The sequence below is a fragment of the Carcharhinus amblyrhynchos genome, chromosome 4 (assembly GCF_965287045.1).
Source record: "Carcharhinus amblyrhynchos chromosome 4, sCarAmb.v2.hapA, whole genome shotgun sequence".
Lineage (NCBI taxonomy): Eukaryota > Metazoa > Chordata > Chondrichthyes > Carcharhiniformes > Carcharhinidae > Carcharhinus > Carcharhinus amblyrhynchos.
Window position 1 is genome coordinate 12,055,931 of NC_137327.1, and position 27,203 is coordinate 12,083,133.

At 42.1% G+C, this 27,203-nt stretch overlaps 2 protein-coding genes across 2 annotated transcripts; one reads left to right on the top strand and one right to left on the bottom strand.

Annotated features, from left to right (window-relative positions):
* Positions 1-937: 937 nt before the first annotated feature.
* c4h16orf46 (chromosome 4 C16orf46 homolog) lies at positions 938-12,008 on the bottom strand. Its single transcript, XM_080188068.1, has 2 exons — positions 11,758-12,008; positions 938-2,630 (listed from the first exon to the last, which is right to left on the bottom strand). The coding sequence occupies exons 1-2, from the start codon at positions 11,977-11,979 to the stop codon at positions 1,626-1,628; spliced, it is 1,227 nt and encodes a 408-aa protein (XP_080044194.1). The 5' UTR covers positions 11,980-12,008; the 3' UTR covers positions 938-1,625.
* Positions 12,009-13,603: 1,595 nt separating this feature from the next.
* On the top strand, positions 13,604-15,963 carry mplkip (M-phase specific PLK1 interacting protein). The gene has a single exon (XM_080188069.1). The coding sequence runs from the start codon at positions 13,779-13,781 to the stop codon at positions 14,334-14,336; it is 558 nt and encodes a 185-aa protein (XP_080044195.1). The 5' UTR covers positions 13,604-13,778; the 3' UTR covers positions 14,337-15,963.
* The last annotated feature ends 11,240 nt before the right edge of the window (positions 15,964-27,203 follow it).

The window sequence follows — 27,203 nt, forward strand, 5'->3', positions numbered from 1 at the left end:
CTTATTATCATGGCATGTTTTCCAGTTACATGGAGAGAGTTCGAGAATCTCTGTAGGATAATGTCACATATTATACGTTGGGTAAGGACAGCCTCCATTAGCCTGAACAGCTGGTATTTATAAATGTAAAACTGAGTAAAGAAAGCTTATGATCTTCAGCTCTTCCTAGACACCACAAGCTTTGGCTTGTGAGGTGGCACAGTGGCCCAGTGGTTAGCACTGCTGTCTCATGGCACAAGAGACCCGGGTTAGATTCCTGGCTTGTGGAGTCTGCACTTTCTCCCCATGTCTGCGTGGGTTTCCTCCAGGTGCTCCGGTTTCCTCCCACAGTCTGAAAGACATGCTGGTTAGGTGCATTGGCCATGCTAACTTCTCCCTGAATATACCCAACAAGTGCCGGAGTGTGGTGACTAGGGGATTTTCACAGTAACTTCACTGCAGTGTTAATGTAAACCTATTTGTGACTAACAAATAACTTGGAAATGAAACTTTCTTGGCATTGGTGACAGCATGGAATCATACAACATTGAAATGAGACCATTCAGTCCAACATGCTTGTGCTAGCTCTTCAGAAAGAACTGTGTAATTTGTCCCACTGCCCTGCTCTTTCTCCATTCCCATTTCTTCTGAAAGCTACTGTTGAATCGGCTGGTGAGGATTGTGAACAAATGTGATGGACACTCAACTGTGTAGGTTCGCACGTGAATAGTGACTATTTTGGGGTGACGTGTTTGGGTAGAATAGTGTTTATGCAGGGATGATTCAGCACTTTCATGGAGGGAAGGAGGATATATAGTTTTGTCTCCGTGTTCAGTTGGAATTTCATGCTACAACTTAGCAAAACCCTAGAGAATTGGTTTAAATTCTACCCCAACAGATTGGCAATCCTCTTCGTGAATGATTTTGTTTATAATAAATCTTATATCAGGCTTATTCTAAATGCAATAAAACCAGAAATTCCTGGAAAGATATAGCAGGTCTGGCAGCACCTGCGGAGAGAGAGAGAGAAATAGAGTTGATACTTCAAATCTTTTCTGAAGAAGTCATCCTGATTCAAGATGCTAACTGTGTTTCTCTCTCCATGGACTGCTGAGTCTTTCTAGCGTTTTCTGGTTTTATTTTGGATTTGCAGCATCTGCATAATTTTGCGTTTATTAAACTAGATGAAATTACAAAGTTATCTTGCATTTGTTGTTTTTATCCGACGCTGAAATTAAATCATTGACACGAGACATACAATGCATTGTGGATATTATAATTTAAGATCTGTAGGTGCATTGAAGGATAACATTGACTAACGTCCTGTAATATTAGATTCCTTTTTTATATAAATTACAGAAACATTTATCACTATGCAAGTGTGAATATCGCTATCCAAATAAATCTTTGCATCTTTGCTGTTCTCTAATAAATTGTGTGCTACATTTCTAGATTGCTACATGCCTTTCTGTGTGACACCACAATAGCCCATCCAGTCCCATGTGGCCTGAGGATCAATGAAAGGTCTGTACTGAGTTAACTAATCTCAGCCAGGAAGAGGGGGGTGGGGGTGGGGACACTATAATCTGTCTCGACAGCCATTACTGTGGAAGTGGGGAGGGTAAACAGGAAAAAAACTCAGAAGTCTATAGGAATTTATGTGGCAGTATGGAGATTGGTATACTGGTTGCTGTCAACCGTGGTGGCCCAGGCTGTGAGATCACGGGGAGAATATCTCTCCCTGCAGCATTCTTTTGTCTTATTCTACTTAACTGCTTATTGCTTGGGGCACTCTGACTGAAAGTAGATTTACCAAAGTCATCCTGCTTTGTCTGCTGTTTTACTGTTTTGGGGGGCTGCACCCTTACACTGTGGCACTCCATTGCTCTAGACACTGGGGCACCATTGATGGCCAGGTTCTCATGGCTTGGCATCAAAGAATATTGCCAGCACCAATGATTCATGGTGTTTAGGAAGGGAATCCTTGTCAATCCAACAGGAACTGAGGTTTCTGCCTTTTGGATTTTGCTGACCTGTAACATGGCCATATTACAAGCATGGGCTCTAATGCACAAATTGTCTTTGTTGTCATTGTGCTTTGACACTGCACTCACAGTTTGCAGATCTCGGCTGCCATTTTGTATGCCCAAACAAAACGTTCGCCCTGTTTTGAGACCTGAGACAAGCATTTCGCCATTGGTCCTTTTTACAGGCGGCAGCACAGAGCAGTCTTTTTTCACTGGGGTCTGTTGATTGGGGTTGTGGGTAATTTCGGACTCGGATTCCTGAGATGGGTTGGCATCAGTCTCAGCCTTGTTATCTTGGACGTGGATTTCTTGAGTCGCTTCGCTTGCGTGCCACTGCGAAGGCGTGGTGCTGTACTGCTGCAGCTTTGTTTGTGAAACTGGAATTGTTCTCTCTGCGAAGGAGCTAGTATTCTTCCCTGTGAAAATAGGCAACGTTGTACTGTTGGATGCTTTGGACGAAGGACCAGATTGGTCAACATCTTGGACACTTTTCCTTTCAGAGGTGGGCACCATTTCTGCACAGAACACACAGTGGCTCCCATTTTTCTCCTCTTTCCTTGATTTCTTTAACTTCTTCAAAGTATGGGAGGAGGAATGGGAGTTATCCCTTCTCCAGCCATGCATCTATAAAAAAAGGAAACCTTTTAAAATTATGTTAGCCAAGGTGGCAAATGACTATCGCCTAAAGAAAGTTTCTTTACTTCATTTTCCACATGCATGAATAAGTAATGAGAAAGTAGGCGAGTACAACTTTGTCTTTTAAAAAGCATTTAGACAGTTACATGGGTAAGATGGGTATATAAGGATTTGGGCCAAATATGGGCAATTGGGTCTAGCATGGTGATTTAAACAAAAGGGTGGCATGGACAAGTAGGGCCACTGTTTCCATGCTGTAAACTTCTATGATCTCAATATTGTTCAGTGTCTAATCACATGTAACCATTGTTCCAAGTTGCCATTTAATGGAACTTAAGTTAGATAACCAACTTCTTCCATTTAGAACCAATTTGTAATAAATCATGGACCACAATTCATTCCATTTTAATATCATGGCATGTTTTCCAGTTACATGGAGAGAGTTTGTGAATCTCTGCAGAATAATGTCACATATTACACATTGGGTAAGGACAGCCTCCATTAGCCTGAACAGCTGGTATTTATAAAACTGAGTAAAGAAATCTTACGATCTTCAGCCCTTCCTAGACACCACAAGCTTTGGCTTGTGAGGCGGCACAGTGCCCCAGTGGTTAGCACTGCTGTCTCACGGCACAAGAGACCCAGGTTAGATTCCTGGCTTGTGGAGTCTGCACTTTCTCCCCATGTCTGTGTGGGTTTCCTCCAGGTGCTCCAGTTTCCTCCCACAGTCTGAAAGACATGCTGGTTAGGTGCATTGGCCATGCTAACTTCTCCCTGAATATACCCAACAAGTGCCGGCGTGTGGTGACTCAGGGATTTTCACAGTAACTTCACTGCAGTGTTAATGTAAGCCTACTTGTGACTAATAAATAATTTTGAAATGAAACTTTCTTGGCATTGGTGACAGCATGGAATCATACAACATTGAAATGAGACCATTCAGTCCAACATGCTTGTGCTAGCTCTTTAGAAAGAACTGTGTAATTTGTCCCACTGCCCTGCTCTTTCTCCATTCCCATTTCTTTTGAAAGTTACTGTTGAATCGGCCTCCATTTTTCTTTCAGGCATTTCAGATTATAACCTAATAAGTGAAAAGTTGGAAAAGGCAGGATAAAACTTCAATAAAAAATCCACTCGAAAAATAGATCTGAGACATTAAAACAGTTACTCTCACTCAGCCATTTATATGTCGTGTAACATTAGGCACTTAAAAAAAATGTAATCCTTCCATGTAATTTAGATATCCAAGCTCTGAATTTTCCTATAATTATTGTCCTTGAACTCCCCTGTAATCATTAGTGAAAAATCATTTATTCTGTTCCATTATATGAATATTTTACAATAATTGCCAACTGCACTCTAAATTATGTAAAATAGATATACTTTCATATTAGGCAATAAATGCCAGTATTATTAACTTAAACTGCTTCCACAATATCTAATACAGCCCTGTTCAGAACAAATAGTTAGAGGTTTATAGAATGAAGGAATAGTGGTGAAGTGGTAATGTCTCTGGACTAGTAATTCAGAGCCCGGGGCTAATGCTCTAGAGATGTGCAATTCAAACTGAATTAATACAAATCTGCAATTGAAAGCTAGTCTCAGCAACGGTGACTATTAAATTATCATTGTTGTTAAAAACCCATCAGAGTTCACTAATGTCCTTTAGAAAAGGAAATCTGCCATTCTTACTTGGTCTGGCCTACATGTGACTCCAGAACCACAGTAATGTGGTTGACTCTTAACTGCTCTTTGAAATGGCCTTGCAAGCCACCTTGTCCAAGGACAATTAGGGACAACAAATCCTGGCCTTCCCAGTGGCACTCACATTTCATGAAAGAACATATTTTAAAAATGATAGATTCTACACATTACAGCTATTGATCTCAGACTACCTCTGTACAAAACACGCATGTGGGTACACCTGCTATCCATTGCACTCTGGTGAGCAACAATTGATTTCTACTTGCAAAAGATGGCATGGTGGCACAGTGGTTAGCACTGCTACCTCACAGCACCAGGGACCTGGGTTTGATTCCTGGCATGGGTCAATGTCTGTGCGGAATCTGCATGTTCTCCCCATGTCTGCGTGGGTTTCCTCTGGGTGCTCTGGTTTCCTCCCACAGTCCGAAAGACATGCTGGTTAGGTGCATTGACCATGCTAAGTTCTCCCTCAGTGTACCCGAACAGGCACCGGAGTGTGGTGACTATGAGATTTTCACAGCAACATCACTGCAGTGTTAATGTGAGCCTACTTGTGATAATAATAAATAAACTTTAAACAAAGCTGCCATTGATTTAATATCACTTGGCGATATTCCATTTTCAATTTTTGAACTTAAGTTTGCTCTGAGTCAGAATTATACTGCACTGCTTGTAGTCTCACAACACCAGGTTAAAGTCCAACAGGTTTATTTGGTAGCATGAGCTTTCACAGCATTGCCCCATCATCAGGTGCGTGAAGGGTTCAGTTCACAAACAGGGAATATATAGACACAATGTCAAGATAATGGTTGGAATGCGAGTCTTAACAGGTAATCAAGTCTTTACAGGGGCAGACAATGTGAGTGGAGAGAGAGTTAAGCACAGGTTAAAGAGACGTGTATTGTCTCCAGCCTGGACAGTTAGTGAGATTTTGCAAGCCCAGACAAGTTGTGTGGGTTACAGATAGTGTGACATGTGACTTACTGTGCCTACCCCAGTCCAACGCTGGCAACTCCACATCATGCATTGTTTGTGAAACTGAAACATGACCTATCATAACTTTGATCATGTTCCATTTCATTTTAGAATGCTTGGGAGCCAGCATATTTTCTAGTAAGATCATTTTTACATCAATATCAGTTCAAAGTGATGGTGAAATGCCCCAATAAAATTGTCCTATCAGTGCCTAGCAATTATGTGGAAAACACTACCTGAGACATTAGCAGGATGAAATACTTGAACGAGCTATTGCACTTTATGGTGTGATCTGGATCTCTGAAGTTGTTAAAAATAAAAACACATTGCTGTATATAAGATGAAATAAATTTGTTTGACAATAAATGGATTTTAAAAAAAGTTTTGTTATTATGCAGTGTATATTATCCAACATAAAACATTTCATAGAAAATAAGTCACTTGCTTTTAGTAAATTTTTCCTAGACAAGGACAGAGCCAAAGTTTTTAGGATCACATCAGCTATGGTCTCATTAAATGGCGGAACGTGCTAAGTGGGCTGAGTGCCTGCTCCTCTGTTCGATCACGGTAAACAATTTAGGAGAAGGAGTCACTGTAATCTGATTTCTCTGTTTCTCATTAGAGACTGACCTTCTTGACTGCCAGGTACAGCATAGGTAATTTATCAAAGGCTCTTTTATATCATTGCTATAAACATTAAAAGCAAAGGAGGAGAGGATCGTTGAGTAGCTGTTAGCAGGCAACATCTGAAAGTATGACTTTCAAAAGGAAACTGGATAAACATCTGAAGATAAAAAAAAGCTGAGTGACGGGGAAAAGGTGGGGCACTGAGATCAGAGTTGTTCTTGCAGACAGACAGGATAGATATGATGGGTTGAATGGTCTTCTGTGCTGTAACCATGCTATGATTTGTCTTCCAAACAGCATAAAAATGCGTGCCATATTCCCATTTGGGCTACTAGCAAACTGGAATCCTCTCCAGAAATACTTTTGTTAAAAACAGTGAAGGAATCATACTTGTTATAGAAGCAAGACCATTTTAAAAAAAAAACTTTTAAATCGTCATTTGGTCGTACCAAACTTGAGTATCGCTGAAAAAGACATTCTGTTGATGCTTATCGTCTTGCACTCATCAGGCCAATGGCAAGAATAACAATGTCAGCGGTGACAACAACTTCATACTACATGAAGAGAGTGGTTGTCAAGTGGATTCTGGTTGAGGTGTTGCCACGGAGAATGTACCAAATGATGATGATTGGTGGTTAGCTGCCAAGCATTGTTTGAAATTTTATACCAGGCAGCTTGAACTGGTCAAGGCTTTGTCCTGGAGGAATGAACCAGTGAACGGCTATCAATTATTTCATTTCGCTGAAACATGCACAATGTGAGTACCTGCTCTTTCTACCTGCAAAGAATATGGCCCTGTGTATTAATATAGGTGGCATCCAAGACATGCAAATACATCACACTGCATCCCAATGGCCAGTCTTAAATTGATTGTCAGTCTAATTTTTGGTACACTGAGGATTATTTAACAAATGTTCTCCAATCGCAGAATCATATCTAATGATTAGGTTTGATATCTAATCAAATCTAATTTCAGAATCATATTGGAATATATGATTCCAGTATATCTAATATTGGAATCATACCCAGTACGGGCTGATTGGGTATGATCTGTACTTTAGCCAGTCTTTGAGATGTACAGCTGACATACCTAGCATTGCACAGGCACTGAAATTCACATACCACATTATTCATTTGTGTGTTAGGCAGAATGCCATTTTCGCTTAATGACAGCATTCTGTTTGTGTGAATAGCACTTGCTTTGCTACTGCATGAAACAGCTCGTTTCACCTGTTGCTCAAATTTTTGAGATCCTTGCCCTTGCAGGGTAATGTGGGCAGCACGGTGGCACAGTGATTAGCACTGCTGCCTCACAGCATCAGGGACTGGGTTCAATTCCCGGTCTAGGGCTACTGTCTGTGTGGAGTTTGCACATTCTCCCTGTGTCTGCGTGGGTTTCTTCCAGCTGCTCCATTTCCTCCTGCAGTCCAAAGATGTGCAGGTTAGGTTGATTGGCCATGTTAAATCGACCCTAGTGTCAGGGATTAGCAGGGTAAATATGTGGGAGTCATGGCTTGTGTGGGATTGTGGTCAGTGCAGACTTGAAGGACCGAATGGCCTCTTTCTGCGCTGTGGGATTCTATGATTCTAATCTGAGGGAGACTGGGAACTTTTCAGGGCCAAAGGTGACTGCCCATTCATGAGCTTGTGTGATATATAGGAAAATAATCTGATCAAGATAGCCATTATGCTGCAGGATGCCTTTAATACATTCTATTTCAGCCAATATGCAAGATGTAGAAGCTGAGTGTCATTCCATCAAAGATATGTTTTTCATGGAACCCAACAAGGATGCTTGTAAGAGCTGGGCCGAAGGGAATCCCATGGCAACACCATTATTTGATCATTCATGGTGCTGTTAAAGCTGAACTCAACTGCATAAATTGCCAAGTTGATAAGCTCAGTGAGTACAGATTCACGCAGTGGTAGCAGGTCTAGGTCACCGTCATACAGTGCTGCAGTGCTTCCTTTGGTAAATCGGCTAGCAATGTGAAATGAGCATCAGTTTCCGGGCGCACTCTTTGGAACAAGATTGCAGATTCGCTGCAGGTATTTAAATAGGAGGTGTTTCAGGCAGTGATATCAGCCTTCACCTGGAACACATCCAGCTCCCATTTAAATCCTTGCTGTTAATCTGCACTGTTGTTCCAAATGCCAGCCTCTTGGGTCACCAGTCTCCTGGAACTTGTTCTGATTACTAGATAGGAATTTCTCACTTTTTTTTAAACTGTAACATAAATTTGAGTTTTTTGTTTTTCAGAATGTTTTTTAAGTCTGACTTTGCCTCTACCTGGAGCTGACCTGTCTGATGTGGCTTATGTTGTCTGGTTAAAATATTGGTGAACAGGATTGATCTGAAGGTCTCTTTCTGTGCTTTCATACCTGAGTCCGTACAGATTTGGCTCAGCTTTGTATGGGAACCAATCTCAGTCACAGTGTAATTGGATGGCTGCAAAAGGGGGAATACCACTATCTGAGCTGTTGGCTGGGGTAATGGAGGGTGTTTCGCAGGGACCATTAACTAACAAGAAGCTAAATGTTGCCAGCTTGAAAACAAACCCCTTTTAATGCTGCCACAGTCATGCCCGATAACAGCCCCAAACTGACACAATTAAATGATGTTGTGGTGGGAGAGGAGGGGATCAGAAGATCTAAACCTAAGTAGGGGAATGGACTGGTATAGACAGATTTAGCTGACAGAGAGCCTGTATGGAATCGATGGGCCAAATGGCCACTCCCTGAGCTGTTATCATTTTTACAGAAGGGACCATAACATAATTTGTCTTGCAGAATTCAGTGATTTCTAATTATAGTGAAGAGTATAGGAGGAGGTGGGGGAGAAGGATCTGCATGGACAGGAGGTATCAAAGATTCCTGATGTAGTTCAGCAGAAACTCCAAGGGTGAACCAGGGGCTGATTCAAAGAGTGTAGATACATATCATCAAGGCTTTTACCCAATGTATAAATGGGCTAATTTAACTCTGTTACACTTTCAACTGTTGCTCAGATGTTGTAGTTTATCAAATACTTGCGCTGAACAAAGTTTAGTCACTGCGACCAATATGGGTGAGCGCTTTGCTGAGCACCTTCAGTCTGAGCGCAGTCAGAACCCTGACCTTCCGGTTGCTTGCCGTTTTAACACACAATCCTGCTCCCATGCCCACGTGTCTGTCCTTGGCCTGTTGCAATGTTCCAGTGAAGCTCAAAGCAAACTGGAGGAACACCATCTCATCTTCCGGTGAGGCACTTTACAGCCTTCAAGTCTCAACATCGAATTCAACAACTTCAGATGATTAGCTCTACCCCAGTTGACCCTTTTGTTTGCATTCTACTTTATTTATTTTTTTTACTGTTTTCTACCTTTTATTTCTTTATTGTCTTCCTTCATTTTTCTTCGCTTCACTTTTTCCCCGTTTTTATTTCCTTTTTTCTCAATTTTACCTCCCTCCCACTAACCTTCCCCCTCCCCCTACATCTTCATTTGGCACAGCTTAGTCTCTGATTTCAGCTTCTCTGCCGTTTAGCCAGTCACACGTTTTATTCTCTCTATGGACTGCCATTAGCACCTCTTAGCCTTTCCCCTTGTTTTTGTGGCTGTGACTAATCTTTCATTCCCTCACCCTACGGTATAAATATCTCCCACTTTCTCTGCCTTTTAGCTTTGACAATGGGTCACCTGGATTCAAAACGTCAGCTCTTCTCTCTCCTTACAGATGCTGCCAAACCTGCTGAGATTTTCCAGGATTTTGTCCTATGGGCCAACATTGAATGGTTGGATATGAGAGTTTATCAACAGCTAACAAATTGGCACCTCAGGTGGGATGTTGATGGGCACTTGATACCTTTTGCTTTTAATTATTTAATGAAAGAGAAATCTGAGGACTGGTGTGCTTAATGCGATGCAGCCAGTTAAGGAAGGAAAGCTTTTGATGTGTTGGACCCTGCAACCTGTCAGTAGTGTTAAACAGAACACTGAGAACAGCAAGCTTGACTGAAATTCAGAACAGTAAAAAGTCTCACAACACCAACTTAAAGTCCAATAGGTTTATTTGGCAGCACTAACTTACATGTCCTGTTTTTGTGAACACAAGACCTCACTCACCTGATGAAGGGGCTCAAGACTCCAAAAGCTAGTGCTGCCAAATAAACCTATTGGACTTTAACCTGAAGTTGTGAGACTTCTTACTGTGTTTACCTCAGTCTAATGTCAGCATCTCCACATCGTGTAGTTCAGAAGCCAGAGTAAAGGAATTAGACAAGTTGTGTGACAGAAACTGCTCAGATGAAGGCTCGCTTACACCGAATGAAGTTTGATCACTGCCACCAACATGGGTTAATATCAAATCATTGGATATCAGAGTTTATCACAAGGTAATTAAATTTCAAATGCACTCTATGGGCAAAATGGCACTCAGTGCCACATGAAGATCTAGGACAGGCTTGATAAATCAGCTGGTCTTCTCCTGCCAATAAGTATATTTTGTGATTCATTTATGGGATGTGTCCATTGCTAGCTAGGCCAGCATTTATTTTCCACTCCTAATTGCCCTTGAGAAGGTGGTGTTGAGCTGCCTTCCTGAACTGTTGCAGTCCATGTGATGTAGAAAATGTACTAAGAAATAGGAACAGGAATGGGTTCAAGTCTGCTCCATCATTTAATAAGATCATGGTTGAACTTCTATATCAAATGCACTTTCCCACCCTCTTATTTAACTCCCTTAGTGCCCAAAATTTTATTAATCTCAGCCATGAATGTACAGAGTGATGAGAATCTACAGCCCTCTGGAGCAGAGAATTCCAGAGATCTCAACCCTCTGGGTGAAGAAATTTCTCCTCGTCTCAGTTCAAAATGATTGGCCCCTCAATTTGAGACTGTGTCACCCTAGTGCTAGACTCTCCAACCAGAGGAAACAGCCACTCAACATCTATCCACTTACCAACTCAATGGGATTGCCATGGTTCCCATTAGCTGTCTTATTGTGGCCAGAGCATCTCTAGCAATGGCTTCACTTCCCACTCTGTGTCCTGTCAATAGTTGGCTCCTTTATCTACATGCTGAACCTTGGCAACATCATCCAAAGACAGCTTCCACTTGCAATGCTGACAACAGCCAGCTCTGCCTCTCTTCCAACCCTCTCAAGCCCTCTGCCAGCTGTGTTACTAGACATCTTCACCAACATTCAAACTTGAATGAGTTTTTTTTAAGTTTATTTATTAGTGTCACAAGTAAGCTTACATTAACACTGCAATTAAGTTGCTGTGAAAATCTCCTAGTCACCACACTCCTGCACCTCTTTGGGTCCCTGGTGCTTTGAGGCAGCAGTGCTAACCACTGTGCAGTTTAAATGAGCATCAAGTTGCTCCAATTAAACATTGGGAAAAATTCCAATGCAAGCTCCCAACCTTTGCCACTGGTCACATGAGCTCCCAAAACTAAAGCTGAGCCACTCACCCGGATTCTTCTTTGGCTCCTGGAAAACTTGAACTTCTGGCTTTTTGTTGTTGATAGTCGCTGTGGACAAAAAAATTTATAATTGCTCTCCTGCTGCCTCCCCCCAGCCCACATGTGCTTACATCCGTCAAAAGAATGTTATGCATTTCAATGAAATCACCGCTCATTCTTCCAAAATCAGAAGAGTGTAGGCCCAATTTACTTTATCTCCATTTAAAATGCCCCATGAACGTTTATAAGTAAGCCAAATCAAAGAAAGTCAGGAGCCAGGTTAAATATTTTCTTCATGATTTAAATGTTATCTAATTAGTTAAATTTGGCAGCAAGTTCTGAAGTGGGAATGTTGAACTACTTACTGCATCATCCCATCCATTACAGATGGTGAACTGATCAATCTGCTTTTGATCGTCTTCATAGATTTCCTCACTGACTCTGATAAGAACATCTGTGAGTTTTCTTTCAGAGTCCCAGGAATGGAGAAAATTGGTGGGACTTATTGCCATTTTTTTGTTACACTTGGGAGTATTGGAGAACATCATTGTTTCACAGCTGACCATGTCTTCCTCCTGGAGTTCCATTTTCCAAGTAAGGTTTTCATCAGACGAATTCTCTGTCGATCAAAGTGAGGCTTGCAATTAATGCTTTATTACATTCAAGGTAAAGCAAAATCATTAAATATTAAATAAGACATCCTAATTACTATTTAATGACTTTGCTTCACATACAGTTACTATAATTTACTCCACTTTTAAAGGAGAAACCTCCTCAAAGTGTGACAAACATTTTTGTTTGCAATCACACAGAATAGGATGATCTAAGTCATAAGGTGGCATCACATCCATCAAAGATTCAAAAGTTTTCAAAACCAAACACATTCAGAACTGTAAGTTCTGTTTTGACCCAGTAATGAATTATGCATTACATGTATCATGCTGTCTGCATACAAAAATATAACACAGGCATTGGGCACTATCACAAGGTATCTGCCAATATATTTTGATAAGAATTGTTAGCTAGGGAAAAAAACCAAGGACTATCTAGTTTTCCTTCTATGTAAGCACACATGGGCTGGGAGGGGCAACAAGAGAGCAATTGTAAATGATTTCATCCATAGACACCATCAACAAGAGAAAGCCAAGACTTCAAATTTCCTAGAAGCCTAGCAAGCATTTGCGTGAGTGGTTTTGGGAGTTCATGGAATCAGTGGCAAGGGTGGAGAGCTTGTGTTGGAACTAAAGAGAAGAATTTTGCTTTTTCCAATGTGTAATTGATGCTCATTCAAGTTTGGATGTTGGTGAAAATGTCTAGTAACACAGAACTGGCAGAGGGTTTGAGAAGAGAGGTAGAGCTGGCTTTCGCCAGCATTGCATTTGGAAGCTGACTCCATGTCTTCAGATGATGTTAAAGTGCCCAGTGGGAAGATGAGGTGCTGTCCATGGCACCTCATGGCAAACTGGAGGAACAACAGAACTTCATCTGTGGAATTCCTTGCCCAGTGAAGCAGTTGAGGCTACCTCATTGAATGTTTCTAAGGCAAGGATAAATTTTTGAACAAAAAAAGGAATCAAGGGTAAGTGGAGCTGAGTCCATGGAAAGACCAGCCTTGATGTTACTGAATACTGGAGCAGGCTTGAGTGGCCAGATGGCCGACTTCTAGTTCTTATGGTCAGGGTCATCCTGATTCAAAACCTTGGCTCCGTTCTCTCTCCACAGCTGCTGTCAGATCTGCTGAGATTTTCCAGCATTTTGTGCTTTTGTGTCAAAAGTGGTGTTGTGGTCACACATAGGGTGCAGAGAAAGATCAGCTTACTATGTAGGGTAGGTCCACTGCGGGCAGCAGGGAGGAAATGCAGGAGTCAATGCCCAGAGTAACAGTGAAGCTCACTTGCCTGTTCAGCTCATATCTAGCTTTGTTTCCACACGCTGATGACTGATTACCAGCTTGGAAATAAGGTGTAAATAGCAGGGGTGAGGCAGAACAGGAAGCTCATTGTGCGTTTGCTCCTCAGGCAGGAGCTGGACAGAAGAGGAGTCATGGAAACCAAAAGGAACAGTTACCATGGTAACAACTGTGCGGTCTGCCGGGGAGGGGTAGAGAACGGATGTGACGACACGTGAAGGAGCTGAACGGGAAAGGGCAAAGCGGAAGTGGCGGGATTGAGACCATGGTTGCCATAGAAACGGACGGAAATGATGGCGGAAACCGGAAGTGGAGCAGGGAGCCAGGGGAAGGGATAGTCGGTGGCGCACGATTCGAGAAGCTTCGGCCGGAGTAGGCCGCAGGATATAGGAGCGTGGAGATTTGAGGAGGCCGCTGGCCGCGGCCGCTCCGGCCCCCGGGTTTTCACCTCAAGACTAGTCCCAGCGGAGGCGCAGAATGTTCCGCCCGAACTTCCGACCGTCGCAGCCGGGCTTTCGGAGCCCGCCGCCGCCTCCGGGCCCAGGCCCGTTTCCCGGGGCGGGGCAGGCGGGCGGCATGTACTCCTGGGGCGGCACGGCGACCCCGCCTTATGGAAGCCGGCACCGGGGTTATAGTAACTCCCCGCAGCCGCCGGGCTCGGGCTCCTTCCAGCACCGCTACAACAGCCCGTCTCCCGGGCAGCAACAGCCGCCGCCACCGCCGCCGCAGGGCTTCAGCCCCCGGCACCGGGGCCGCTACACCTCACCCCCCTTCCAGCACCCACTCTCCCCCGGCGCTCAGCAACACTCCCCCAGCCCGGCCCACCGCAAGTACCAGGGCTCGCCCAGGACATCCACCCCGTTCAGCGGCGGTGGCGAGAGGAGATCCCCGGCGCCGGTGGAGCATTACTATAAAGCCTCCATGCTGCAGGACCCATGGGCTAACCTGGAGCCGGTGCGTGTGTCTGACATCCAGCAACAATACAGCAACCTGCAGAGTCCCAGCACCGGCAGAGCGGGGAGGTACTTCAGCTAACATCAAAGGACAGGGAGAGACTTCAGCTCACAGCAAAGGGAAAGGAGAGACTTCAGCTCACAGCAAAGGACAGGGGCTATAACAGCAAAAGAGAAGGAAGTACTTCATAAGAGGAGGAAATGTTTCAGATAACCGCATAAGAGGAGGAAATATTTGAGATAACGGCAAAAGAAGAAGAAATATTTCAGATAACGGCAAAAGAAGAAGAAATATTTCAGATAACGGCAAAAGAAGAAGAAATATTTCAGATAACGGCAAAAGAAGAAGAAATATTTCAGATAACGGCAAAAGAAGAAGAAATATTTCAGTTAACGGCAAAAGAAGAAATATTTCAGATAACGGCAAAAGAAGAAGAAATATTTCAGTTAACGGCAAAAGAAGAAGAAATATTTCAGTTAACGGCAAAAGAAGAAGAAATATTTCAGTTAAGGGCAAAAGAAGAAGAAATATTTCAGATAACGGCAAAAGAAGAAGAAATATTTCAGATAACGGCAAAAGTAGAAGAAATATTTCAGTTAAGGGCAAAAGAAGAAGAAATATTTCAGATAACGGCAAAAGAAGAAGAAATATTTCAGATAACGGCAAAAGAAGAAGAAATATTTCAGTTAAGGGCAAAAGAAGAAGAAATATTTCAGTTAAGGGCAAAAGAAGAAGAAATATTTCAGTTAAGGGCAACATAATATACAACTTTCAAAGTTTATCCTTATCTTTGTGTTACCTTACCAAAGGTAGACATTGATCAAGAACTGTTGTGGTCCCCACACTCATTGCTTGCCAGAGGCAGTCATCTTTTTTTAAAAGAGAAAAGAAAAACTGAAACTTTGATTACAATTTTTTTGCCGAATCGACTTTTTAAAAATGAGACTTATTTTTTTACCCACGCACCAGCTTTTTTTCCCTCTTTTCTTTTGGCGACACAAAGGGGCTTGTTTGGATGTTACCTGGGAGAGTGCTAAACTACTTCAGATTTGGGAAGTGCCTGCTCAGGAGAACTGTTTAAAATGTTCTTTAATATCACCAGCCAGTGAACAGTGACTAATTATTTTACAGGTATCCACCACTCCTATGCATTAATGAACAGGTTAGACAGCATGTCATGTGATTTTTTTATTGTAAGCCATTGAAATGGTCATTTTTAAAAAGATTTTGTCAACTTTTTTAAATTAAAGATTGAAAACTCCAGTGTTTACTTTTGTATAATCCATGTTTCTAGTGTACGTGTGTGTGTTGGTATAAATGGAAATGATTCCTGTCTGGTTGAATAATGAGATGGCAATTCTTGGATATGTGCAGTAAAGATGTGCAATGTGCTGTTGTTCCTCCTGTTTTCAGTATTTCTGTTTTAATTTTTTTCAAAAGTGGAAAAGTACAATTTGAGCAAATGGGAATTTAGTTTGAAAGCTTGTTGCATTCTGGGCATGTTGGTGAGGGATATAATGGATTGTCCTTATACTGTAATTACTGCATAACTATGGTATTTGGTGGTAGCGATATCTACTAATATAAATGGGAAGAGAATTTTATTGGGTAAAAAATGGAGTGAGAGATTTCTTTCGGTGACTGGCTCTAATTGTCTCTTTATCTTGGTATTTATCATAAAAATAAAGTTTGCTTGATTTCTTTTTAAGTCTTGAAGTTTTGTAAAAGGCTGTTTTTCACTTTTAGCTCCCATTTTGTGGATGGATGTGCATACTTTTATTTCTGCTTGCAAGCAGTTGGGATTTTCCCATTTACCTTTCTGGGTCATGGGGAAATGATGTGGCTATGCCGGCGTTGGACTGGGGTAAACACAGTAAAAAGTCTGACAACACCAGGTTTAAGTCCAACCAATTTATTTGATAGTAAATTCACAAGCTTTCGGGTTTGTCCCTTTGTCAGGTTCACCTTTTTACTCATGGAGAAATAGACATACTATAAATAGACATACTATATACTGGGTTTTTGATAAGAGAGGGGATTAAGGGTTATGGGGAGAGGGCGGGAAAGTGGAACTGAGCCACGACAGATCAGCCATGATCTTATTGAATGGCGGGGCAGGCTCGAAGGGCTAGATGGCCTACTCCTGCTCCTATTTCTTATGTTCTTATAAGATGTAGGAGCAGAGTTAGGCCATTCGACCTGTTGAGTCTGCTCCACCATTCAATCGTGGATGATAAGTTTCTCAATCTCATTCTCCCACCTTTTTCCTGTAACTTTTGACTTCCTTACTAATCAAGAATCTTTCTACCTCTGTCTCAAATATACTCAATGACCTGGCCTCCACAGCCTTCTGTTGCAATGAATTCCACAGATTCACGACCCTCTGGCTGAAGAAATTCCTCCTCATCTCAGTTCTAAAGGGTTGCCCCTTTACTCTGAGGCTGTGCCCTCGGATCCTAGTCTCTCTTACTAATGGAAACATCTTGCCTGTGTCCACTCTATATAAACTTTTCAGAATTCTGTAAGTTTCGATGAGATTCCTTGCTCATTCCTCTAAACTCCATTGAATACAGAGCCAGAGAGCTCAAATGGTCCAAAAGAGAAAATGCTGGAAAATCTCAGCAGGTCTGGCAGCATCTGCAAGGAGAGAAAAGAGCTGATGTTTCAAGTGCAGATGACCCTTTGTCAAAGGTAAAAGGCATAGAAAGTGGGAGATATTTATACTGCAGGATGAGGAAATGAAAAATGAGTCATAGCCACAGAAGCCAGGGGAAAAGACTGCTTCTCCACAGAAAGAATAAAGAGTGTGAATGGCCAAACATCAGAGAAGCTGTAAGCTATGACAAGTGAAGATGTCGGGAATTCAAACGCTCCTCATGCTAACTTTTATTGTGCTTCCATTCCATGAGTGCTGAAAGTTATTTCCATTTCACCTAGGTGGGCAATTCCTGAGTAAAACTACATGCTGAGATTTGCCAGGCCCATAAAGTTAATTGTGGCTAAGCCCAGTAGCTTATCCAGTTAGCTTGTGTACACAATGCGCTTTTTCTGAGAGTGGTAGCAGCAAACCTCTTCTCCCCACTCCCAAGATCAGTGCAAGTATTAGCACCTGCACTGAGATGGGGTGAACGATCAAAAATGGGACTCGAGTTTCAGATTATGACCTCGGTGGCCTGTTACAGCATCAAGCAGCACATAGACTTCGATTTAACATGAAAATCTGCAAGCAGGCTTATTTGTGGCCACTAGGGGTTTTAGTAAGTTTGGGTAATGCATGTTGTACGTGAAATGTTGGAATGAGAGATGATGATAGACTGAACATCTTTGTAAACATTGGAGTATCACTTTTGCTAAGCCACACTTCAGCTGTCACTAACTGAACGTTTGTTTTGGGAAAGATGAGATAAGTATACAGAAATAAAAGCATATTTGGATTATACAGGCACACTTCCATAACACATTAAAGCTGCAGTGTTTGCAACCACTTAGTCAGGATGTACAAACTGTCTTTCTGAACATCGTTCCTGGAAGATTCAAATTTGAACAAAATCTGTATGTTAATACTTACACTGTATTCCAATACTGATGAAACAGCACATTCACTGACGTAGTTGTCAAAGCATTCTCTAGTAATACTATAAAAATAGTATGACTGCTGCATATTTCCTGTCTTATCACGCTTCTGTCATATTCCGATATGTTAACATTTTTAAGCTGCCCAAAAACATTACTTGTATATCTACAGCTCTTTGTTTTGTGTGGTTTGTATTTAAAAACTGACTCCAACAGAATCGTCTTTCCAATGGTATTATTCTCCTGTCTTTATCAGATGTACATGGCCTTAAGCAATATTGTAGGAGCTTTGATGTTTAAACATGTTTGCATTTCCTGTCACTTGTCTAGTTCCCCTCCATTGTTCTTCAAGTGGAACAGGCAGCAATGTACAGAGCAACTCCAAGAACACTAAAATAATGTGTGCATTCTTTGAATCTTAGAAGTCACACTTCAAGTGATCATTCTGGTCCGTAGCCTGAATTGTAGTTGTTCTGAATTAATAAATCTAGAAGGCAATTAAACTTTTTAACATGATAGAATATTATTATTTTCAATCATGGTAAAACGCCCATGTTAGTTCTAAATCTTCATTTTTGATTTGATTTATTATTGTCATGTATTAACATACAATGAAAAGTATTGTTTCTTGTGCACTATACAGACAAAATATATCATTCATAGAAGGAGACAAGAGGGTGCAGAATGTAGTGTTAGTCATAGGTAGGATGTAGAGGAAGATCAACTTATTGCAAGGTAGGTCCATTCAGAATCCGACAGCAGCAGGGAAGAAACTGTTCTTGAGTTGGTTGGTCTGTGACCTTTTGTATCTTTTTCCCAATGGAAGAAGGTGGAAGAGAGATGTCCAGGGTGCGTAGGGTCATTAATTATGCTGACTGCTTTGTCAAGCCAACGGGAAGTGTAGACAGAGTCAATATATGGGAGGCTGGTTTGTGTGATGGATTGGGCTACATGCATGACCATCTGTAGTTCCTTGTGGTATTGAGCAGAGCAGAGGTCATACCAAGCTGTGATGCAACCAGAAAGAATGCTTTCTATGGTGCAATTGTCAAAGTTGGTGAGAGTTGTAGCTGACATGCTAAATTCCTTTAGTCTTTTGAAAAAGTAGAGGTGTTGGTGGGCTTTCTTAGTGTTGGCATGGAAGGACCAGGACAGATTGTTGGTGATCTGGACACCGAAAAACTTGAAGCTTGTGACCCTTTCTACTTTGTCTCCATTGATATAGACAGGGGCATGTTCTCCTTTGTTTCCTGAAGTTGATGACAATCTCCTTTGTTGACATTGAGGGAGAGATTTCTCTTCATTTTAGTGGCTAACTGGTGAGTTTTGTAAGAAGTATTTTTAAAAAGTACTTTTAGATATTCTATTTAAACTGCATTGTCAGAGATGCTGACTTTCTGATTAGACATTGAATTGAGCCCCGTCTGCTCCATCAGCCAGATGTAAAAGACTATTTACAAAAGCTGGAAATGTTTCTCCCTTCGCCGCACTGAATGAACAAGGGGAGGCAGTGGTATTGTTACTGGGCTAGTCATCTGGGGACCCAGGTTCGAATCCCACCACGGCAGATGATGAAATTTGAATTCAATACAAAATCTGGTTTAATTGTGGTGAGGAAATCTGCTGTTTTCACATGTCTGGCCTACATGTGACTCCAGACCTGTAGCAATGTGGTTGACCCTCTAATGAAGGGCAATTACTGACCGCCAATAAATGCTGGCCTTGCCAGCAATGCCCACATTTTCCATAAATTAATTTTTAAAAAACGAGAACAACATGATCTTGTTGTTATCAAGCACCGTTTGCTGTGCATGAATTAGCTGCTGCATTTCTTAAGAGACAACACTTCTAAAAATACTCCATCAGATGTGAAGCGTTTTGGGATGTCCAGTGGTTATTTAGCAGAGTGTGAGTCATCCTTTTGGATGGAATTGATTAATCTGATGTACTTCTTGCCAATCTTTCACCTTCTATTCTCCACAAAACTACTAAATGTGTTTTAAGTCACCACAAGTTCTAATCACTCACCTCCCTGGTGTTACTAATTCTTTTGGCTCATAAAGTCCAGGAACAGGCCCTTCAGCCCTCCAAGCCTGTGTCAATCAAGGTGCCTGTCTAAACTAAAAGCGTATGCACTTACAGTCCATATCCTTCCATTACCATCCTTTCCACGTGTTTGTCTAGTTACTCCTTCAATGCCTCTCAAAAGTCAGAGTTTTACAGTGCAAAAGGAGAGGCCTTTTGGCCTATCGTTTCTGCGCCGGCCATCAAGCACCTACCCTGATCCCATTTTCCAGCACTTGGTCAGTAGCTTTGTGTGCTATGGTTGGTCCAGTTGTCTGTTCAATTCTGAACCTAGAGATCCCACTGGATGTCAATTTTATCCTGCAGCCATTTCATGATGTTTTGTTTGCACATTCTCTAATGCCCTCCCATCATTCCTGAAGTACCTCCCAGGACTGGCTGCAGTTTCTCTGTTACGCCCAAGCCAGTGTTTAATACTTGGAAATTTATTCAAAATCACGGGCTCTGGAGAGAGTAGACAAGGACGAGCTGTTCCCATTGGTGAAAGGTAATTTGCAAAAGAAGTAATGGGGAGATTAGGAAACATTTTCTCACGGAGCAAGTAATTAGGATCTAGATTTCACTGCCTGGGATTTTTTTTTATTCATTCATGGAACATGGGTGTCCCTGGTTGGCCAGCATTTATTGTCCATCCCTAGTTGCCCAAGGGTCAACCGCATTGCTGTGGCCCTTGAGTCGCATATAGGCTCGCCTTAAAAGGCATTAGTGAACCAAATGGGGTTTTCCTGACAATCAATAATGGTTTTATGGTCATCAGTAGATTGTTAATTCCAGACTTTTTTTTAATTATTGAATTCAAATTCCACCATCTGCTGTCATGGGATTTGAAGCCAGGTCCCCAGAAGCTGAGTTTCTGGATTAATAGTCTAGCAATAATGCCACTAGACCACCGCCTCTTCTAATTACAGTGGAGGTGAATTCAATCAAAGCATTCAAGAGGGGATTGAAGAGGAGGTAGGTCCAGAGCTATGGATAGAAGGTGGGAAGAGTGACTGTAGGTGAATTGCTCCTTTAGGGAGCCAGCATAGATACAATGGGCTGAATGGCCAATTTCTGTTCTGTAATCCCTCTGTTACTCTATCCTGAGCACAGAAATGCAGCAAGAAAGGTATAGGCATTTCCAAAGTGTATATAAACACACTCTGAGCCACTAGTTTTATTTCCCAGTTGGAACCAGCCACCCACTATTGTACAGCTGTTGCCAGGTACATGCTCTGTGGTGCATCAATTGTGGAATGAAGCTTTCAGTTGAATAGACACATACAGCACAGGAAGCTGTGCCCTGTGCTGTATGCCACACTGACCCATTAATTTGATGTTTTCAAGTTTCCTTTGTACTTTGATTTTGTTTGGGTTGTTCCCCCTCCTTTTGGGGAGCTGCCCCTTTTACTTTGTCCTGATTTAACTTGAATTTGTTTGTTTATTTGTTTTGACCTTAAAAGAGCATGACTGCCATAAAGACTTCACCCTCCAATAGAATATTTTAACTTTCTTTGATAAATTCTTAAACCTCTCAAAGGGAGAGATGTTTGGGATTTGCCACTTTTCTGAATTGATTAGGCGAGTGCCAATATTATGAAACTTGGATACAGCACAATATTGTCCAATTTCCTCTATTCAGCTTCATTACATCCCTCTGAAGACTTGTTGCTGAGTTGTTCCTGTAGGCTAAGTTTCACGGAGTATTGATTTGAGCAGAGATTATCCAAGCTAAACTCTACCTGCTTTTTTTTGTTCATTCAGGGGTCTGAATGGACGATACTTGTTCCCATCCTGAATAAACAGGAATTTCATTTAAATGTGGAAACGAGTGTGGCAATGTCACAAAAGTATGTGCAGGACATTAGTGTGCACAGCATTCTCTGTATAAACAGAGCCGTTCATTCAAAGGGCATGGGAAAAAGAAAATGTCCAGGGTTACTGGCACCAGTATTTTGCCCAGTGGGGAAAATATCTATCCAAACTCTTCAGTAGAGTAAGGTCATTGATGCAATGCTACTCAGTGAAAGGTTCTCTGTGCTTACTCATTGGCACGCTCACATTTTCAGTCAGGCGCTTGTATCTCTCTTTATAATTAGTGTTCATGGAGGGTTCTGTTCCCTAAGTCAGCTGAGACCCAGTGATATCACCAAATTCTATCGATGTCTGGTCAACTAATGGATTTGATTTGATTCATAATTGTCAATGTATTAGCATACAGTGAAAGGCATTGTTTCTCGCACCCTATACAGACAAAGCATACCGTTCTTGAGAAGGAGAGAATGCAGCGTTACAGTCATAGCTAAGGTGTAGAGAAAGATCAATTTAGTGCAAGGTAAGTTCTTTTCCTCAAAAACAGAACAACCGCATCAATTTCATGTTTTAAACGGCATTGTAAAAAAAAAATGCATGTTGGGTTAATCCTCTGCCAGCAATAGAAAGCTTGAATAGGGTGGCAAGGTGGTCAGCACTGCTGTCTCACAGCGCCAGGGACCCAAGTTTTATTCCCAGTTTGGGACACTGTCTGCAGAATCTGCATGTTCTCCCCGTGTCTGCATGGGTTTCCTCCGGGTGCTCTGGCTTCCTCCCCCAATCTGAATGATGTGCTAATTAGGTGTATTGGCTGTGCTACATTCTCCCTCTGACGCCATCCAAACGGAAGGAGAAGAAAAAATAATTTATTTGATATTGTTCTTAAATGACATTCTAGAATTTGTACCACACAGTCGCACTCACATCGACATTGTGTAAGCTGCATTCATATTTTGGGGGCATTGTATTTTATTTTGCTTTCTAAACTTCCATCTTGACTGCAGTAGCAGCATAGCAAATATTCCGTTGGACATTGAGATTTGGATGAAGAAAATATCCCTTCAGTTAAAGTTGATGAAACCCCAACCATTTTCTCCACTCTTTACAGCACCTTGAAATCCCTCTGCAGCAGCTGATTCAAGCTTAGGCTAGAGGCATCAAAGCTTGGCACTTCACTTGATGCGCAGCTGATCTTTCCCTTTTTCAAGGTATCCAGTGCCTCAACAACTTCCCTCTAACTCTGTTACACTTCCACCTGCCTTTGCTGGGATTCTAATTCATCGCATCAAAGCTTCCTGAGTGTCCTGTTTTTCAGCCTCTTGGCTTCCACAGTCTTCTGGCATCAATTTACTTATTCCCTGCTCTATCGCTAGTAATTGGTCTTTCAGCTGTAACACCTCCCAGCTCTGGAATTTCCTCTCAAACTCTTGTTGTCTGTAATGCCCTTCTCTTTAACTGCATTTTCACATGAACCTTCTTTCTCCCACCAATGTTAAATGATTCTTTTAAGGCACAGTAAGGTAACAGTAATGCATCTTATGCTAAAGTCTTTATAACTTTAGATTGACTTTAATTTCCCAAATTCTTGCACCAGATAATATTTAATCTTTAAAGGAGTGTTAAGATATCCAGTACTGATTGCCTTTGTGCTAACTGGGTTGATACAGTTGTCACCGATCCCCCACCCCCCCACCCCACCACCATCCTAGTCTGATATTTTACAGATTTTGGAGGGGCTGTGGGCGGGGAGATGGTGGCATCATGACTACGTCAATGGCTTAGATATCCAGCCGAATGCCATTGGGGCCTGGGTTCAAATCCCAACACAACAACTGGAGAAATTTGCATTCCATTAATAAATCTGACTGTAAAGTTAGTCCCAGTAATGGTGATCACAACATTATTATCTATTGTAATTTAAAAAAATAGCAGGTTCATTATTGTCCCTTAGGGAAGAAAATCTGCTGTCCTTTACCTGGTTTGGTCTATATATGACTCCAAATCCACAGCAGTGAGATTGACTCTTAACTGTCCGCTGAAAAGTTTTGTTTTATTCTTTTACATGACATGGGTGTTGCTAGCTGGGCCAACGTTTTTATTGGCCATCCCTAATTGCCCTTCAGGAGGTGGTGGTGAGTTGCCTTCTTGAACCGCTGCAATCCATGTGGTGTAGGTACACCTACAGTGCTGTTAGGGTGTTGTTAGAGTCCAGAAAGCCACTCAATTCGAGGGCAATTAGGGATTGGCAACAAATGCAGGCCTTGTCAAAGAAGAACACGCATCTCATGAAAGAATAAAGAATTTTTTAAAAAATCACATAGAAATGGTTTGAGTGTCTTCAGCGAGGTAGACAAAACTCCTGAAATACTCACTAAAAACCTCTAATTTTGTCGACGCCTGGGATTCTCCGATGCCGCTCCAGTGAATAGAGTTTTGGTTGAGCAGGAATAGACAAGATTGGAGGAGAATCCCACCCACTAATTTTGAATATTCCTGTCATATCACTGCAGATAAATGAGGGTTAGGGGAGGGGGATGGAATTAAATTTCCTTTTACAGTAATAGAAAATTACTGGGGTGGCACGGTGGCACAATAGTTAGCATTGCTGCCTCACAGCGCCAAGGGTTCAATTCCAGCCTCGGGTCACTGTCCGTGTGGAATTTACATGTTTTCCCTGTGTCTGTGTGGGTTTCCTCTGGGTGCTCCGATTTCCTCCCACAGTCCAAAGATGTGTGGGTTGGTTTGACTGGCCATGCTAAATTGACCCTAGTGTCAGGGGATTAGCAGGGTAAATCATGTGGGGTTACAGGAATAGGGCTTGGGTGGGATTGTGGTTGGTGCAGACTTGATGGGCCAAATGACCTCCATCTACTCTGTCAGCAATCTGTGATTCAGATTCAATTCCTGGCTTGGGTCACTGTCTGTGTGGAGTTTGCACGTTCTCCCCGTGCCTGCATGGATTTCCTTGGGTTTTCCGGTTTACTCCCACAGTCCAAAGATGTGTTAACTTAATTGGCCATGCTAAATTGCTCTTTGGTGTGAAGGGATTAGCAGGGTAAATGTGTGAGGTTACGGGAGTAGAGTCTAGGTAGGATTATGGGCTGAATGGCCTCCTTCTGTAGTGTAGGGATTCTATGAAAATTAGATGTTTCATTCATTCAGTTACTTCAATTTGCTTCGAACGTTGGAAGGCTGATTGTAATTTATACCAAGCTGTGTAATTCCACTTTTAATAGAAGTTCCACTGATGCATGTGATGTCTAAGTTCAGTGATAAACAGATAGGTAGGCTACTTTGCACTAATTAGAAATGCGTTGCACTCCATAAATTTACTGTTACAAAAGCAGCTGAAATATGTTGGCAATATGTCTGTCACAGCTCCGCGAGTACTAGGCCACTTTGTCCTTGTAGATGCCAACTAGAGCCTCACATTAACAAGTTGAGAGAAAAGGGAAATACATTAATTTGAATTGATGACACCCTCCAGCACCACACGAGAACAATGCTGTGGTTTGGTACCAGAATCTTTGTTAAATTGTGTTTAGTTTGAAGTCTTTGCAGTTGGCCCAGGTTTATATCTGTCATTGCTTTTGGTGATCTGCGGATGGAATATTAACTTGAAATCTGTGAAATGTTTTTCCAGTATTAAATTTGAATTACTTCCCAATTATAGGCCCTCTGATTGTTTAATTTTAGGGTGGCATTTCGCTGCGTTAAGTTTAACGAAAAAGTATAGGTAGCAGTATTATTTAAATGGAGTCTGCAGAAAGCTGCTGTACGGAAGGATTTAGAGATCCTTGTGCATTAATCGCAAAAAGTTAGCATGCGAGTTCAGCAGCTAATAGGGAAGGCACTGTAGCGCAGTGGTTAGCACTGCTGCTTCACAGCGCCAGTGACCTGGGTTCGATTCCTGGCTCGGGTCACTGTCTGTGTGGAGTTTGCACATTCTCCTCGTGTCTGCGCGAGTTTCCTCCGGGTGCTCCGGTTTCCTCCCACAGTCCAAAGATGCGCATGTTACGTTGATTAGCCATGCGAAAATTGCCCCTTAGTATCCTGAGATGCATAGGTTAGAAAGATTATGGGGTAAAGTATGTAGGGATATGGAGGTAGGGCCCGGGTGAGATGGTGGTCGGTGCAGACTCGATGGGCCAAATGGCCTCTTCCTGTACTGTAGGGTTTTTGTGATATCCGTGAAATGGAATGTTGGCCTTTTTTTCAAAAGGAAATGGAGTACAAAAATAGGGAAGTCTTGCGAAAATTATACAAGTTAGATCATATCTGGAATACTGTGAATAGTTTTGGTCCCCTTATCTAAAAAAAGATATACTGGCTTTGGAGGCAGTCCAGAAGAGGTTTCCTCAGTTATGGAGTGATTTTCCTATGAGGTGAGGTTGAGTAGGTTGAAACTGTATTCATTGGAATTGAGAAGAATAAAGAGCAACCTTATTGAGACATATAGGATTCTCGGGGGGTTTGAGGGGCTGAGAGATGTTTCCCCTTGTGGGAGAATCCAGGACCAGAGGGCATAATCTCACTGGGTAAGGGGTCTCCCATTTAAGACAGGAATGTCTTCTCCCAGAGGGTAGTGAATCTGTGGAATTCTTTACCACAGAGTGCTGTGGAAGCTGGGTTGTTAAGTATTTTTAAAGCTGAGATTGACCGATTTTTAATCAATAAGTGAATCAAGGGTTATAGGGATAAGGCAGGAAGGTGGGGTTGTAGATTATCATTTCAGATCAATCGTGATCTATTTGAGTGGCTGAGCAGACTCAATGGGCCAAATGGCCTGCGTCTGCTCCTACGTCTATGATCTTACAGGAGGAGACCATTTTGATCCATAAAATTTCATAGAGTTTCCTACACAGTTGTGTGTTGGCTGTGACTGAGGTTGTAGCACTCTTGCCTCTGAGTCAAAGATTCTAGGTGTTTGGAATCTTTGTGCAGGTGTTTTTGTGTAGACTGGCTTGTCTGAGTTACATGACCTCTAAGGTCATCATGGGGTAAATCAAAGGACTGAGGCAGAAACCATTTTACCCACCACACGGAAGATGGTGTCAGGAGTGTGCGGCTGAAATTGAGTGGGTTTTGATAATTTTGAGAAAGTCAGCTACAGTGAGAAACTGCAGAAAATAATTACAACTTAAGCCTGCAACTTCATACAGGACATGGGCTGCTGGGTGAGTCAGTATGGCTGGAACTCTACCACCTTGCCCTCCACGGAGTCAGAGGGTGAGGGTCCGACAACGGAAATCTCTTCTGACCTCGGGCGGGTATTTCAGGTCTCGTTTGAGCAAGGCTGTGAAATCCCACCCGTTGATTTTGAATATTCCAGTATCTGTTCCTGTACAGGTGAAGGGAGCTTTGAAAATGAATGGGAAATCCTTCCTGTTTCAATGGCAGAACTTGCCATGGAGTTGAACAAGAAATCTGATTAAATAAGAGTAGCAACTCTGTGATCAGTGCTGGGGAAAGAGTGTCACAAGCTGTACTGCACCCTAG